The 16,350-nt window shown below is 47.9% G+C and overlaps 1 protein-coding gene across 1 annotated transcript in view; it reads right to left on the bottom strand.

Annotated features, from left to right (window-relative positions):
* Positions 1–16,350, bottom strand: part of GABBR2 (gamma-aminobutyric acid type B receptor subunit 2) — a 328,955-nt gene that overhangs the window by 72,200 nt on the left and 240,405 nt on the right. Inside the window, exons 9-11 of the mRNA XM_016146294.2 lie at positions 12,810–12,890; positions 9,042–9,192; positions 6,085–6,217 (exon numbers count right to left, since the gene is read on the bottom strand). Coding sequence (XP_016001780.2) covers positions 6,085–6,217; positions 9,042–9,192; positions 12,810–12,890 — 365 coding nt within the window. The remainder of the gene's footprint in view (positions 1–6,084; positions 6,218–9,041; positions 9,193–12,809; positions 12,891–16,350) is intronic.

The following is a 16,350-nucleotide window of genomic DNA, read 5'->3' as shown; positions in this document are numbered from 1 at the left end:
CCTTTTGAGTTAGAAAATCCTAGCATCTCCAAGAGGGCTGGAAGAGGGCATCGTGCTCCCTAGTCCAGTGCCTGGCCCCATCCCTTCCCAGCAGCCGCTCACTCTGAGCCTATTCAGACACCTCTGAGAGCAGGGCGGAGGGCTGAGGGCATGCTTCGGGACCCAGAATCCAACCCCGCCTCCTGTGAGGGGGGCTGCCCTGCTGCCTGAGATTCCAGGAGCCCCTTTCCTCCCTCAGCTGATCCTCACGGGAGAGGTCTTTGGTGCTTCCATTTTTCTTCCACAATCAGTATCCAAGAGACAAACACAAGAATCAAGCACAGGTTCTAATCTAGACCTAGCTACACTGTGGTCTGTGGGCGCAGCCTCAAGGATTACCTGGGAGCTTGTGAGAGATGAGGCATTTCAGGCCCCTCCCAGCCCTACTGAGTCAGAATCTGCACTCACCAAGATGAATGATTCACATACATATGGGGCATCACTGTCTGTGCAGGTAAAAATCAGGATGGTGGTTAACCTTGAGGGATGTGTGGACAGTAACTGGAAAAAGTAGGAAGGACTTCTGGGATGCTGGTGATGGTCTGTTTCTTGGTCTGGATGTTGGATTCGCAGTTGAATTTAGTTTGTGAAAATTCCCTGAGCTATATATATTTATGATATACTTACATTAACAACAAGTAAAAAGGAGTCAGGATTGTTAGCCAGTGGAAGCAGCTGGGAGATCTAAAGCTGAGCCATGCTCTTCTGAGCTGCCATCAGAGCAGCCCTGGGTTGAACTGGCTTCCCTTAGCTCTTATGTTGTATTCCAATGACTGGGGACTCATGTCTGAGCAAGGGCTGTCAGAGGTTTCACCTTTGCCATGCTTACCGCCTTCACAGCTTGTCCTAAGGTCTCTTATAGCAACCAAGGCAGCAGAAGTACAGCAGCATGGCTGTGACTTAGACAGGCCTGATCGATTCTAGCCAAGCAAGGGCCATCACATAAGGCGAGAAGTCACCATGGATATACCTACACCCAACTGGCCAGCACCTATCTAGCTGTCCAGTCACTCCTTCATCCCAAGTTTACTCTGTTTTATCAGTATCTCTCCTAGCAGTGTCCACAGGTGAACACAGTCGATTATCCAGACATAATCTCTTCATTTATTCACTCATTCATTCATAATGATAATGGCTAACACTTATTGAATCCTAATTATGCAACAGATACTAAGTGTTTTATATACACTATCTCGTTTAATCCCCACAAGCTTATTATTATCCCCAATTTACAGAGGAGTAGATTAAGGCTCACAGATGTTAAGTAACTTAGTCATATAGCTGGGAATTAAGAGAGTTGGGATTTAAATGCAAGTGGTCCAACTGCCACTCTGTCATGTGTGAGGCATTCTGATATATTTTGGGGATGCATCAAAAATGAATCAATTAATATATTAAAACTCTTGAATTGTATCCCTTAAAAGAGTGAATTTGATAAGATATGAATTATATCTCAATTTAAAAAAATACAAAAAAATTATTGTTGGGATATATGTTGACCATATTCCTAAGAATTTAGTTGATGTTTCTTCTGGTATAAACCAGCTTAAAAAAAATCAAAATATTTCTTTAAAAAAAAGATGAATGAAACGTCTCAGACATCTTCTTTGTAGTCCTATAGCGCTGGTTCCAATCTTCAGTCTTGCCACCTGGCCGTGGATGACAGAGTTCTGGTTTTCTCTCCTGTAAAGTGGGGACATTGAACCGGGCCTTGTTAGGCAGTTGTGGGGATTTGAAGGAAAGCCTGCACCTGATGGCAAGCTGGCCTTGGCAAATCACAGTGGAGAATACCGAATTTCACGAGGGCACAGCTTGGGGCATTAACACGGCACCACTGCCAGGAACGTTCCGAGAGCTTCCGAAGCTGTTGAGATCCACACTTGCTGGGATCCGACGCCCTCCTGGGTCTTCTCATCCTCACCGTAGAGTCCCTCCTTACCCCTCCACATTCATGCTGGAGTTTCTGCCTAAGATTCTACAAGGAAGATGTGACTTTCCTTTTCCCCATCCACCTTGCGACCCCTCTGGGTTGTCAGGGACTGGGAGTCCTGAGCCAGATCAGTGTGTAAGCTGCAAATGGGCCCTTCTGATCTGCTGGCTCCCAGGCTCTGGCCCACACCCAGCACTGTCCTCATAGGCGGCTATGTGCCCACAGGGGCCACGTTGCTATGGTGATTCCACTACCCACACAGTGTCCAGGGAGACAGCACGGTGTAGCTGAGCTGTTTGCAAGACTTGATGAAACCAGGCTGGGAAGATTCCAGAAAGGGTCAGAAGGAGCAGGGATGAGAACTAAGTGTAACTGTTTCCCCAGTAGTAGCTGTGTGTGTGTGTGTGTGTGTGTGTGTGTGTGTGTGTGTGAGTGAGTGTATGTGTGAGCCCACGCATATGCTCACGCATCACCCACCCCACTGTTCAAGTTATAATGGCTCTTCAGAGCAAAGGCACAGTCCCTAGAGAGGCATCAACTCATGACTGTCATAGGCTTCTTCCTGGGGTGATGTTCACGGTTTATCTTTTTGTTTAGTTTCTATACTGAAACTAAAATAAAAAATAAAAAAAATGGCAGCAAAATAGGCTGAATTGTGAATTACATTGCTCTCTATATGAAGCTAGCTTCATGGTCTACCTCATTCCTTATCCTGTAAGATGTCCTACAGAACAGAGTGGGGCACCAGGAAATTATACTGTGGAGGGAAGAAAGATGACAAACTGTGAAGCCTACTCTTACTTCCTCCCTCACCCCTCCCATACTCCCTGTTATAGGCAGCTTGTCTGAATCATCTCGTTTAACCCACACCACAATCCTGCATCTGTTATGCTCATTTTACAGACGACAACACCGAGGCTCGGAGAGGCTAAGTCACTGGCCACGGTCAGCAGCTAGTACGTGCAGGAGGTGGGAGCAAAAGCCAGGCTGTTGTTGAGATCTTGCTTACTGCCCTTGTGGACCCTGCTTCTCCTTCCTTCTCCCCTTCGGTGGCAGCCTTTTAGGCCCTGAGGGGACAGGGTCCACGGCACCGGGTAAAACCAAGGCGCCAACCCCCGGCAATAGCAGGTAGAGCACAAGCCCGGCTGCTCCCACTGGGGACTGATGTTTGGGCTCTAAACTCAAGAGCTTCCAGTTCCCTTTCCTTGGCAATATTGGAATTATTAAGGAAATGACCCATGCACATGTTCGTGCTGACCCAATTCAATCCACAGTCATTAATCGGTGCCTTTTCCCCACAGTCATGAGTGTGGGCTCTGCTCTGCAGAGCCTCGGAAACAGGCCTGACTGTGAATAAATGAATCCTCAGGGGTGGTGAGAAACGGGCCCTAACATCTTTCGAGAACCCTCATGTGCGGAGCTAATGCTGATTTGTAAAGCACTTTATGATTTATTCATACCGCCTAGCCAGGCTTCCCAGGACAAAAGTCCCCTTGCACAAGTGAGCTCAACTCCCAAAATAGAATGTCAGGCTTCATTAAAAGGAAAAAACCCGGGTGTGGGGGATGTCCCTTTTTTGCTCTCTAGCCTGCGTCACCCAGTGTTTGCAGGATTCAGGTCAAACCCCAGAAAGCACCTGTGTTTTAACAGCTTGTGAGCCATGCGAGATGTCAGGAGCTTCCTTCTGTGGGGGGTAGGGAAGGGGAACTCTCTGAGGGCTGGGCCTCGAGTCTCTCTGTACCTAATGCTCGAACTTGGGCCACTCATTGTGTTCTCAGGTGGCAGGCAGCAAGCGATGAGGAGTCGGTCAGGCAGAGAAGCTCCCAGGAGAGACAGGATAGAGCTCTGCTCCCCTGATTCTCAGGCGGGAGCCTGAGGTGGGCCCCTCGGCCTCAGGGATGCATGGAGCGATCAGAGCACAGTATAAATTAGAAGCCGCCAAACTAGCACCCAGCAGCATTTTCGTCGTCGTCGTCATCATCATCATCATCATCATCATCATCATCATCATCACCAGTCTCCTCGAACTTGTGGAGGGCGTCCCCAAACACAGAGGGAAAAAGGAGGTAAATCCTCGCTCTCCTTACTTAGCATTCTCAGGGTGCCACAGGAGAAGCCCCCTGCCCAGCCCTCACCAATGGCCAGAAAAGCTGCCGATAGACACACATGGCAACCATGAAGTCACAAAGCACTCAGGGTACAAAAGTCATGCTGATGCAGAAATGTAGAGTACTTAATAGGCTGCACACATTCCCTAAAATGAGCGATACTTCCACATGCTGTGGTCATTATCCTTGTGCCCAAGGGCCACAGTTTTGAAGGAACAAATGCTAGTCTGCACCCACAAGGACTTTTGAGCAGCTCAGCTTCTTTGGAGGCTGACCCCAGGTACCCTGATGCCAGCCACATGAGGGACCTGTGACTCCTGATTTTACTTTCTCAACTCTCAGAAAGACAGACTAAAGCAGAGGGAGCAGTGCTGGGCTTGGCATAAAATAACTGACTAGGGAGTGTGAATTGAGTGAGCCCTGGAGCACTTGGGGTTTGACTGCCCTCCAGGTCCACCCGGAGAGGACAGAGCATGAGCACTCCAGTAACCACACCACCCCCCTGGGGTATTGGGGACACGACCACTCACTTGTCGAATGGAACCTTTCAGACAAAGTAAACACTGTTTGAAATGTCCCATCTCAGTTGCTAAACAATTCACATTGTCACACTGGTAACACTAACAATTTCTTGATGCAGTGTAAGATGCAGTTCCGTCTGAACATCTGTAGGAATCGGAAGAGCATCATCACACACAACATAAGATCCTTGGAGTTTCTCCCCTTTCCACCTGCTGTCTCAGAGCATAGGGATCCAATGCAGCCTGGAAAGTCCAAAGCAAAAGGATGACCTGCAGCATGTTTTAGGGGTCCTCTGCTTGTTTATCCCTAGCTGCCAACTGTCAATCCATCATTGACCAATAGTGGGCAACGCTGAGACCTTAGAGCAGCTAACACAGTCTGAAAGAGTCTGCTTTGGAAAAAAAGGGCCTACTTTGCTCTTAACATCTTAAGAGAAAACATCAACAACGAAAGAGTTGCTTTTGGATCAATCTGATTAACACAGAGCCTTTGATCATCCCCTCTAGCTCAGGTCCTCCAGGCAGGGAATCGGATGAATCATTGCATTTGGGACAATAGGGAGACCCAAATGACTAAATCAGTCTTGAGGCATCATAGTCGTCAAAATCCAGAGATAAATCTCAACTGGTCACCCTCATCTTAAAAAGCACACCAATAATAGTTTCCACGGAGAGTTAGTTCTATACAATTGTCAACTGCTAATGTACAAATTCTTTAAAATAATAATAATAACTAGGCAACAACCATTTAAAACATGTTAATTTTCAAAATAATATTTCTAAAATATAATAGATAAGTTATACTGTTTTGGGCTTCCTTAAATATATGCATTCTCAATGGAGGTGATATAGTTCCCAAGGGGGCCAACACTGGGTCTTGAATGTGGAAAAATATTACTCTTTTATGTAGAAACTATAGATATACATATGGTACACAAACAGACATATAGTGTGTGTTTGCTATTAGAATTTCACAAGGGGATGATTAGGAAAAAAATCTAAAAAGGCTCCTTAAGGGGATAATAAGGAAAAAAATGGTTGAGAAACACTTAAGTAGAAAATAACAATTATGATATTTTCTATATGACTCGAAGTCACCCAAACAGACTTCTTCCGTATGATCTGTGATGGTTACTGGGGTCAATGGTGGATTTGTTCCTTCTTAAACCCAACCCTGACCCCAGGTGCAGATGATTTTCTAGGTGGTAATATTTTCCCCTTACTTTTCTAGGTTATCCAGCCATTTTCAATGGACTGTCTTCTAGCACTAACCTGTTAAACCCATGATCTTAATTTTATAGGCAATACTCAAGTCTTTCCTGGCTGAGAACAACACCCTATTGCCCCACTGAATCGTGTAAACAGCTGAATGGGCTGTCTTCTGCCTGTTCCTGTATTTTCATGCATTTCCGGGTTTCTATGTGTGTTTTTTGAGGTCACCAGAAAACCTTAATCGTGTACCACTGGAACATGCAGAGTGACTTACAGTGCAAAGTGTTTCGAAGGTCTTTTCAGAGACAAAGGATCCATCCAGGCCAAAGAGAAAGATGGATGCGTAGGAGAGCATTCCTCCGAGGATGATGAGGTTGTTCATATAAGGGCTCGACATCTTTATCAGCCTGACAAAAGAGAAGGAGATACTGTAGTTAACGAGAATGTTAATGTAGTTATTCCTTAGACAAGCATTTTCTGGCTGCGCATATTGTTGCCAAGACTAGAGGGGGAGACAAAAATATAAGCCCTGGTGTCCTCCACCGCCTCCTTCCCAAGACTGTGCCACCTACTAGAGGCTATTTCCCCTCACTGAAGGACCCTATGCAGCTGTCAATTTCTAGTTGTTTATTTTCCTTCCACCTCAGTCAAGTTCACCGACCACTTCTCCAGGGAGAGCTTATAGCATCAACTTCTTCAACCAATAATTTTTAGTTCACACAAAAACATGTCAACAGGTTTTTTTTTTGCTGTTGTTCTTTTTTTGGGAGGGCGGAGGTAAGACTAGGAACACATGCCAAATCTAGAGAATTCTACATTTACATTTAGCCGCTGTCCATAGTGAGGGAGAAGATGCCTCCCCCTCCACTTCCTGTGCTGAGTGGACCAGGTCTAAGAGGCCTGCAGGTGAGAATTCAGGACTGCTCAGGAATATGGTCACCAGTGGTGAGTGAGCATCCACTTCACCTGCCCGAAGCATCACTGTCCCATGCACAAAAAGGGCCACATACCTGGGTAGGCACACCTTCCCCAGTCACCAGGTGATGAGGGTGGACAGTGGAGTCCCCATGCCTGCCCCCTACTACTGTCTTCACCAGTTGGCAGTTGGGGGCATTCTCTATACTTCCAAACTCTACATGCTTCTCTGTCACTCCCTTCAGAAATCCTGCCGTGGCTCTCAGCTGCCTAGCAAGCAGGACTGGGTTAAACAACCATCAGGTGGCTGGAGTTCGCCTTCAGAGGTGCCTGACTCCCCAGCACAATCCACTCACAATGTTGGGGTTTTAGGCACCCTGTGATCCAGGTATTCTTTTGTGGTTTCAATTATGGTCAGTTGTTCCCTGAACATTTTCTTTCGCATTATGCAGTTCTATTAGTCTTTCCACATTAAAAAATGTTATGTGTCAAAGTGGTAGAGAGATAAAAAGCCTGCTGTAATTTGTGAACTATGCATGGGCTTTTGGGTTGGGAGCACTGGGTCCAGCGTGTGGTCCCTGCCATGCTACAGAGCCGCACCTTTGGCAAGGCAATTAGCTGGCTGAGTTTCCTCACTTATAAAAGCACAGATCACACTGCCCAGGGCGCAGGTGAAGCTGAGATGAGACTGGGTTTCTGGATGTCTTTTTGCAAACCATGAACTATAAAACACTTTCATTTTTATTACCACAGGAAGCTGGGGAGGGGAGAGGCCAGGAGTTGGGCAGGCTTCCTGGAGAAGGGGACCCTACCAGATTGGATAGCATTTAGAAAGACAGAAGCGAAGGGGATTTGGAACCATAGTGACATTTATTCCTATCGCTTTGCAGGTTTGTTTGTTTGTTTGTTTTTTAACCTGCAAAGCCAGTCCACAAGTTCACATGGATGCCAGCCTTTGGAAAGGGTAATGGCAATTTCCCCTAGGAAGCTAAGACAGGGTAGTTAAGGAATTAAAAGAGTTTAGTCTTATGATAGGGGCAATCACTGTTGCGATGGGAATTCTCGCAGCTTATAGGAATGGAATCAAACATTGAGAGCTGCCCGTATACCCATGCCTGGTGCCAAATGCTCATTATTTAAGGTTTGTATGGAGTACACAAAGATTGCTTCAAATTCTTTTTGTGTGTGTGTCAGTATGTGTGTTATTGGTGATAAATAAAATAAAACAACAGGTGAATAAATTTTTTTCTTGTTCTTTAGGAAATAGGTTTGACTTAAGCAGTTGTACCAAACAAACAAAAATCCCCAAACACAAAAACAATAATCACAACAAAATCTAGAGCCCCAAGTTCCTTCTTTGCAAACAAAGAAAAGTAAAACAATCTGTTCTCCTGGAATCGGGCTTCTTCCTGGCAGCCCTGGAGGTGATGCAGCATGGCTTCTGGGCGTGACAGCAGAGCTGTATTGCCTGTGGGTAGGTCCAGATCTGAAACGCTGATCAGTGGTCCCACAACAAGGCAGGGAGCTGGGTTCAGGGATTTGCAATGGAAATCAAAGAAGCTGGCTGGACATGCTCTGGAGACACTGCCACCTGGGGTGGTGGTTTGTTCTGCTCACCAATGACCAGAATAGCTAAGTAACCGAGCTGCTCTCTTCCAGAGAATGAAAGGGACGTGTGAAGGAAAAGAAATCAAGACCAAAAACCAAGGGAACAGGTTCTGCCACACTCAGCAGAGTGGCCTCGGACAGTGGCTCTTGTCACTGAGCTTCAGTGCTCTAGTCTGTAATCTAGAGAGTTTTCTGGAGAGTCAACCAAGATGATGTCGGGGAGAGGCTTCCTTGACTGCAACGTGCTACACAGATGGGAAATGGCCTGCCCAGAACTCAGTGATCCCCTCTGGCAGTGCTTCCCCAAGATGCTGGGGGGTGGGGTGGGGCAAAGACATTGGGGAATTCTGTCTTCTAGAGATCGCCTTCTGGACCGCCACAAAGTGCACCAGTGTAGCTGAAGCTCTGAAAAGGCCTATGGAATATGGACTTGAATTGTTTAACCCACCTTCCCCAAACTTATCTGACCAGATAAGGATCCTATGCAACCAGCAGCCCTGTCTCTGTGTTTGTTTGCATGCGTATGTGTAAGTGTGTACACATGCTTGTGAAACATCTAATAACACCCCTGCAACTGAGGGGCACACTTTAGAAAACGACCTCTCAAACTTCTGTGCCCCTTGAGAATCTGTCATGTGATGCTCCTATACTTTGTAAGGTTTGTCAATTCAGAAAGCATAATCCAAGTGGAAGGCATGAGTTGCTTACTTCTGATTCCGGTTCTTGATGTTGAAGAAGAGAAAAGCGCTGGCCATGATCATCCCCAAGATGGTGAGGGCAGAGAGGATGCTGTAGAGAGGTAGGGAGATCTTCCGGAGCTGCTCTAGGATGATGGTCTTGTCTTTTGGTGGTTCGGATCCTAGAAGGCCAAAGAAAAGACATCGGCTGAGCCTAGTGCATGGTCAGTCCCTAAGAGCATCTTTGCCTGGATGTCCTTGACATTGCCACCTGTACACCAACTCTGTGCAGGACATGTCTACGTACCTGGTGAGTGGGCTCTGGTGGTTGGCCAGCCTGCCCAGCAGGAAGCCTTAGCTAGGACTTATTTCTTTCTCTAAATAGAATCAATAAGGGATTTGTGATGCATTTAATAGCCATTAGAAGACTAGAATTTGATTTGGTCTAATTACCCTGTTGAAAAACCATTGCCATTTATCCCCAAAGGTAACAGCAGCTCAGAAGGCGCAGGGCTAGGTTCTGCGAATGAATATCACTGGGTGTCACTTGGGGTGGGGAACTTGGCTTTGGCTCTCAAGGGCTCTGTTCCAACACATGATAATGACCACCCCTCAACAGGGTGGGCACCTTGCCTGTCAGTTCCATGGAGATGTATATGTGCTCTGGCTGCAGATTTTCTGCTTCAAGGTCATTATGTTATAAAAGCTCTTTCTGGTTTTCCATTTTCATAGGACTCATTAACTGTGGGAGGCAGAAGCTACTGGCACATCTTCCCCTCCCTGCTGTACCGGGACTGGACCGAAACCGTGGGATTCCATTTCTCTGTGTGACTGCGGAGCTATCCCTGCTCATTCTTTAAGGGCACCAGGAACTAGGGGGAGCCCCAAGGGCTGCAGAGCAAACTTATCTTTATGGATGGTGGCACGAATGTCCTGTTTTCGTTTTACCAGGTACAGGATGGCTTGGGAGCGGGGTGGCAGGGACTCCCGCAACCCCTGCCCCACTTCTTAAAAACCCTTTCTCAGCTGCCGTTTCAGGTCAGGTTTCTGCTGTGGAATTGTGAAATGTTGGGGCTTTTCCCCTCCAGTGATGTGTGGAATCAGCGAGGAGCCCAGGAATGGCCGAACCTGGGAGCCTGAGGAGACCCACCAGGGATCACAGCGATGGCCCCCACCCCCCAATGACCGTGCCATGGGTGTCAGGCTCGGTTATGCTTCCTTTCCTAGGAGATGCACAGAGGATGGGCAGATGTCGTAGGGGTTGAGAGCTCCCCCAAACATCTGTGTCTAAAAAACTCTGTTAACAAATTCAAATGGTTTAGAAACATTCAGTGGAATCTGAACTATCTAGATAGTCTAGGGAAGTTTCCAGGTTCCAAAACAGCTAGGAACCTGCTGGCATGGAGAATGTAAGCTTTAAACAATTCCTAGTAAAGTAACTTTTTTTTTTTTTTTAGGCGAGACCACCCTTAACCTCACAGATTGCAAGGACCTTGTCAGCTTATAATCTCTTATTTTTAAATTTTTACACCTATAGCACCTGGTCTTCCTAGGTGGTCTCCTATCTAAGTACTAACCAGGCCTGGCCCTGCTTAGCTTTGGGGATAAGAAATATTTTTAAAAAGTGGCTTCAAGGATGGAAAGTCAGGGCAAAAGCAGATACAAGGTGATAGAGGAAACACCATTTCTTGCTTCCAAAAGTGAAAGCTCAACATCTGGAAACTTCTTTCCCCACTCTTCCCCACCTCCTTCCACCTGTAGCCTGGGCTGTATTAGGCTGGCTCAGGTGCCTTCTGGCTCCCAGACACAGGAGCCATCTTGGGGGCTTCCATGAGTTCTTGGCTGGAGATAAGCCCCTCCCTGGCACTGAGAAAGGGGGTGAGGTTTGTATGAAATGATATATGACAACTACGACCACTAGTCATTTGTGCAGAAAAAACTTCAGAAAATTGACAACGGTTCCTCCTCCTTACTCTACTTTCTCTTCCCTAAAATAGCAGCTCCCAATGTTGCATCCTAAGAGGTTATAGAAGCCAAGCTGTCAGAAGTGTTAGTAAGAGCAGCAGCCCTGAGTTTTCTTTCTCGCTCCTCACCCAATCCGTCCATTCATTATTCTACCATTCTTCGCCATTTGTTCATCCATCACTAGTCCTTCACTCATCGTCATTAATAATCACCTTCTAACGGTCAGGCCTGGTGCTGGGCACCAGAGGTTCAAAGAAAAGCAAGACACAGTCTCCATCCTCAAAGAACTTAAACATTAGTCATATAAAAAGAAAGAGGCAATAATAAGTAATCATGTTTACTGAATACCTACCATGGGCTAAACTCTTTATAGAGATTTTTAAATTTCATTTGATCCACCCAAAAATCTCACAGGTAGAGAAGATCATTTCCATTTTGGGGAGTTTGGGGAAGGCAATAGTCTTCTAAGTGTTAAGTGGCTTTTATGGCTAGTAAGTGGCAAAGCTGGCAGGACTTGAACCCAGGTCTGTTTAACTCTGAAGCCTGTTCTCTAATACTACGCAAAATGCCTCCCGTGACAGCGTCCAGGTGGCTGACAACACCAGGCACAGGGAGGCCTGAGCAGAAAGCAGGAGCAGAGCGCAACTCCACCTGATGGCTCCCCCACAGGCCCTGGTTATATTCTCTGGAGTCAGAGAAAGGAGAGCTGAGCCTTAGAAGATGAGTAGTTGGCTGTTCACCAGGAGGACAAGGAGGAAAGGGCATTGCGGGCAGAGAACCTGGCAGAGGCAAAGGCATGACAGTGTTTTGGCACATTTGAGGAACTGTAAGGAGTTTGGCTGCAGAGATCTGAAAGAGGAGGCAGAGAAGAGAGGCCTTGGGGGCCACACCATGGAGTGAGGCACCTCATTGTGAGCAATGGGAACTGTGCAGGGCTCTGAGCAGCAGTGGGGCACTCAGCATGGCCTGTTGACAAGGGTGCTTTGGCTGTTGAGGGAAGAATGGACTTGAGGGGGTTAAGACTATATAAGCCCATCCACCCACTCATCCATCCTTCCATCCATCCATCATCCATCCATCTATCCATCCACCCACCCATCCACCCACTACTTTATCAACTAACATGTTCACCTGTTCATTCATTTTTTTCACCCACCCATTTATCCACTCATTTGATCAATCATGTATTCACTTTTTCATCAAATATCATTGAACCTCCAACATGTGCCAGTCCGTGGCTGGTGCCAGGAATTTAAAGTCAGATAGGATCCAGTCAGGAAGCTGATGGTCCAACAACCTAGAAATTTCAATGCAAAGTGATAGTGGTCATAGGAAAGGCAGAGACAAAAGTTGGTGAAAGCCAAGAGAAGGGAGCCATTAACTCAACCGTGGGGGGCGCAATCAGGTAAGGCTGCACAGAAGAGGTGCTATTTGATCAGGTTCTAGAAGCTGAGTTCTCCAGTGGAAGAAGAGAGGGAATGGTCTTCTAGAAAGAGTTGCAGGCGGAGAGGCCTTACTATTAACTCAATGAAGTCCTTTCCCAGAGGAAGAGATAGAGCTCAATTTAGCTGGGCCATGTTTAGAATTACTCCTGGCCATCCTCTGGTTTACACACAGATGCCGGCTCTCACGCAAATTCCAGTGACCCATCCCAGGAGCTGGAACCCAGCCTCCACGTGAGTGATGGGGACCCTGTGCTCGGTGAGCCAGTGTGTGTTGAGAGGAAAGGATATTCCCTCTTCCCCATGAAGCCAAGGGCTTTGAGCTCGGCCTACATTTTGAGGCCTAGGGTTATTTGAGCAGGCCCCCTCTCCAAGAAGCCCGCTTGCCTTACCTTGGAACCTAATGGTGTCATTGATGATCTCCAGCGTGTCGGCCACCGCGTTGTACTCTCCCACCTTCACCTCCCTGCTGTCTGTGGGGAGCAATAGAGAGCGGCCGGTTAGATCCGAGTCCTGTGTTTGCATCTGGGTGCTCTTGGTCCAGCTCTTGCTCCCCCGCAGGCCCTGGCTATATTCCTGCAGGCTTTTTCTCTCGCCAGTGTCTCTTCCAGGTAGAATTACAAAATTTCCAACATGATTCGGGCTGGAACAAACACTCTCTCACTCTGTCTCACAACCGGTCACCCGTCCTTTGTTGTACATCTGCAGATGGGGAGCCTACTTCCCCCATGACTGCATTCTCTGCCTGCTACCAAGTCCTTCCTGGTCACTGAGCTGAATGAGCTCTCTGTACCTTTCTCCTGGCTCTGCCCTCTAGGACCACACAGATCACCTCTGCTCCCTCTGCCCCAGGACACTCCTAGAGGTTGAAGACAAAGACGGATCAGCCCCCCGGCGCTAGCTCCCAAACCCACCTTACTAAACATCATTACTGCTTCCCACACTGTCCAGGCCCCTCCTTGGACCACAGTCTGTAACATCACTGTCTGCTTGATGGACTGTACCCTAAAGGACTAACTAATGTGCTTTAGGTATGACCTGGTCAGCAGCAAGTAGAGGGGACCATCCCCTCCTTCATTCTATTAATGCATTCTGAGGTTGGAATTAACACCTTTCAGAGGCTACATTGCTCTGCTGTGTCATACTGAGCACAGAGTCTCCTTCATATGCACTTGTTCCTTAGTTCCGTCATAGGCACTTGTTCGGGTGTATTTTTAGACCTAAGTGATGCATTTGAATTTACCTTTACCCTTGATACTATTTGGCTGGTGGGTTTAGGTTATGTGGGTTTGGTCATCACCAGGGATAATGATGATGAGAACTGGATCAGGGTGTTGGTAGGAGAATGAAGAGTGGGGATTAGACTTGACAAAGGTTTCTTTTCTCCAGGTGAAATCTGGGCAACTGGGTGATCATTGGGTGTGAAAGATGGGGAACAGAGAGAGGAGTTAAGCAAGTGACTGGGCAGCTCAGGTACCATTGAATGTGCTGAGTCTGAGGTGTGGATCGGCAGGGTGGAGCTGTCCTTGGTTCTGGAGTCAATGGTGAGACCTGAACTGGGCAGACGGCCTTGGGGCGATTAGCATGCAAGCTGGGAGTGGGAGCAGGGTGCAGGAAGGACACCCCAGGCACAGCACTGAGCGAGGAGAGGACCAAGGGCATCATCCTGGGGGGTGCCAACCTCTGGGGGTGGGAAGAGCAACCGCATTGTAAGGGGACTGGGAAGGAGTGACCAGGATGCTAGGAGCAGGATGCTAGAAAGTGTGGGCATTGTAGAAGCCAAGGAAAGGGACAATCTCACAATTAAGCTTGCCATCAATGTCACATGCCACTGAGAGGCTGGGACAACAAGTTCCTTGAGGCGGAGGTCAGTGGGTTTGGCATGTGGAGGATACTGGTGACCACAGATAAAGCAGATCCAGGGTAAGGTTGGGTTAGAGATGGAGACCCAAAGGGAAGGAGTGTGGGAGTAGAGAGTGGAGCTCCCAGGGCAGAGCAGGCTTTGAGAGGGTTGGGGTGTGGGTAGGGAGGCACCGAGGGAATTCACCGAGCCCCACAGTCTGCCTGGATCTGTGCTAGGAATTTTATGCGCCATTGCTTGTTCAGTTCTCACAGTTGAGCGGAATAGGTGGTTTTAGTCCCACTTTATAGATGAGGAAACCAAGGCTTAGGTAGGTTGTGGCTTTGACTAGGGCCCCACTGATACTAAGAGCAGGTCCTAGGTTCAAACCTCAGACTATTCACACAGCCCATGCCCTTCTCTGACATGCGGCTACCTCAATGGGATCCCTGAGTGGTGAAAGTTTTGTGCCGAACTGATCATTCCTTGGGCCTCATGTGCCTCTTGAGTGTATTAGCTGCAGAGAGGAGTGCCTACTTGGCCTACCCACAGAGCAGGCAGGTCCCCAGAGCTGCAGATTCCGGTCCTCAAAATGCCCAGAGGTTTCAAGGTGACATGACAACAAGAATTCCAAGTGTGTACCTAGAGGAGCTGCGTGCTGAGGCTCTGGCTCTAAGTGAATCTCTTTGTAGAAATGCAAGTGCACTGCCGGTCCCTTATAAACATTCAGGAAATGGAACAGGGAATCCCATAGGCCAGCCACACTTCTGCTTGTGTTCCTTTGACCGTGGCATGGAAAACAGGGCTGAAAAAGTCACTTCCTTCTCCTGCAAAGGTCTCCCTGTCATTTGGGGGGGCATCACACTGTGCAGGCAGCTGTCGCTTTCCTGGGTCCTCCAGCTCCTAAATGTCACATTAGCAGACTCTGCTGGGAGCTCCAGTATCCCTGCTCTGGTCTTTTGAAGTCTCAGCTCCAATCAACTCCTGCCCCTCAGAGGAGAAGGCCCTGATTTATTTATTTGGTGTGGGCAGGCAGCGCATGAAATATGCAGGCTGATCGGAACAAATCATCAGGAGGCGGGAAGCGGCGTGGCTGGCTCCCCCTCTGCGCCCCCAGCCACACGGCCCACCCCTCTGACTCACACACCCTGCTATATGTCCCATGGCACCAAAATAATACTTAGCTTCCCACCATGACCATAATCATCATAATCTCTCCCTGGGGGCAGTGCTTGGAGGCTCACAGGCACTTCATACCTTCCTGCATTTAACGCTCATAGCAAACCATGAATTGGGCATAATTCACCCCAATGTATAGATGAGGGAGGAGCTTTGCATAGGTTAAGTGCACACTCAGAGCCACATGCTGGGCAATGACCAAGTGGGCACCTGAACTCAGAGCACTTTTGCCACCCATACTGAGCAGGACTTCCAGTCATTCAGCCCACATTTATTGAGTGCCTACTGCATGCCAGGCCCAGCCCGAGGTATTCCATAATGAAGAGCCCCTCAAAAATCAGGAGCGTAGGTGGTAGAAGATTAGGTTATTTCTGCAGCCCTGACCAAGATGGCCCTGGGCATGTATGCTGGAGGCTGGAGATACAAAGAATTAAGGAAAATATCGTAACCTCTGACCTTGTAGTTTAGTGACTACAGCGTTGCTAAGCATTGCCAGGGAGGTCAGAGTTATTCCCATTGCAGACAACATTCCCCTTCCAGCCCACGCCCTGTGAGCAGATGGCTGTGACTGTAGAATGGGAACTTTCAGAGTGGCTGTGAGAATTGGAGAGGTGAATATGCGCAATTTCTGGCTTGGGGCCTAACTCAGAGTAAGTGTTCAATAAATTGTAGTTGTTTGTGCCATGATAAAAGTGACTGAGCTATTTGCTAGGTCCCCAAATACTCCCTGTTTTCTTACTGCTATCTTTCCCCACAGTGCTCCCTCTGCTTGGAAGGTGGCTTTCCCTTCCACCTACCAAACCAGCATGTCCAATCCTACCCACCTCTTCCAGGAAGCCTTCGCTGAGTACTGTTCCTCCCCTCCAAGCACCCCAGTTGCTGTGGCCTCAGGGTACTGGGTGATAGACAACCAC

The sequence above is a fragment of the Rousettus aegyptiacus genome, unplaced genomic scaffold (genome assembly GCF_014176215.1).
Source record: "Rousettus aegyptiacus isolate mRouAeg1 unplaced genomic scaffold, mRouAeg1.p scaffold_m13_p_3, whole genome shotgun sequence".
Classification (NCBI taxonomy): Eukaryota; Metazoa; Chordata; class Mammalia; order Chiroptera; family Pteropodidae; genus Rousettus; species Rousettus aegyptiacus.
The sequence above is the reverse complement of the archived record's forward strand: the minus strand, read 5'-3'. Positions and strand labels throughout refer to the sequence as shown.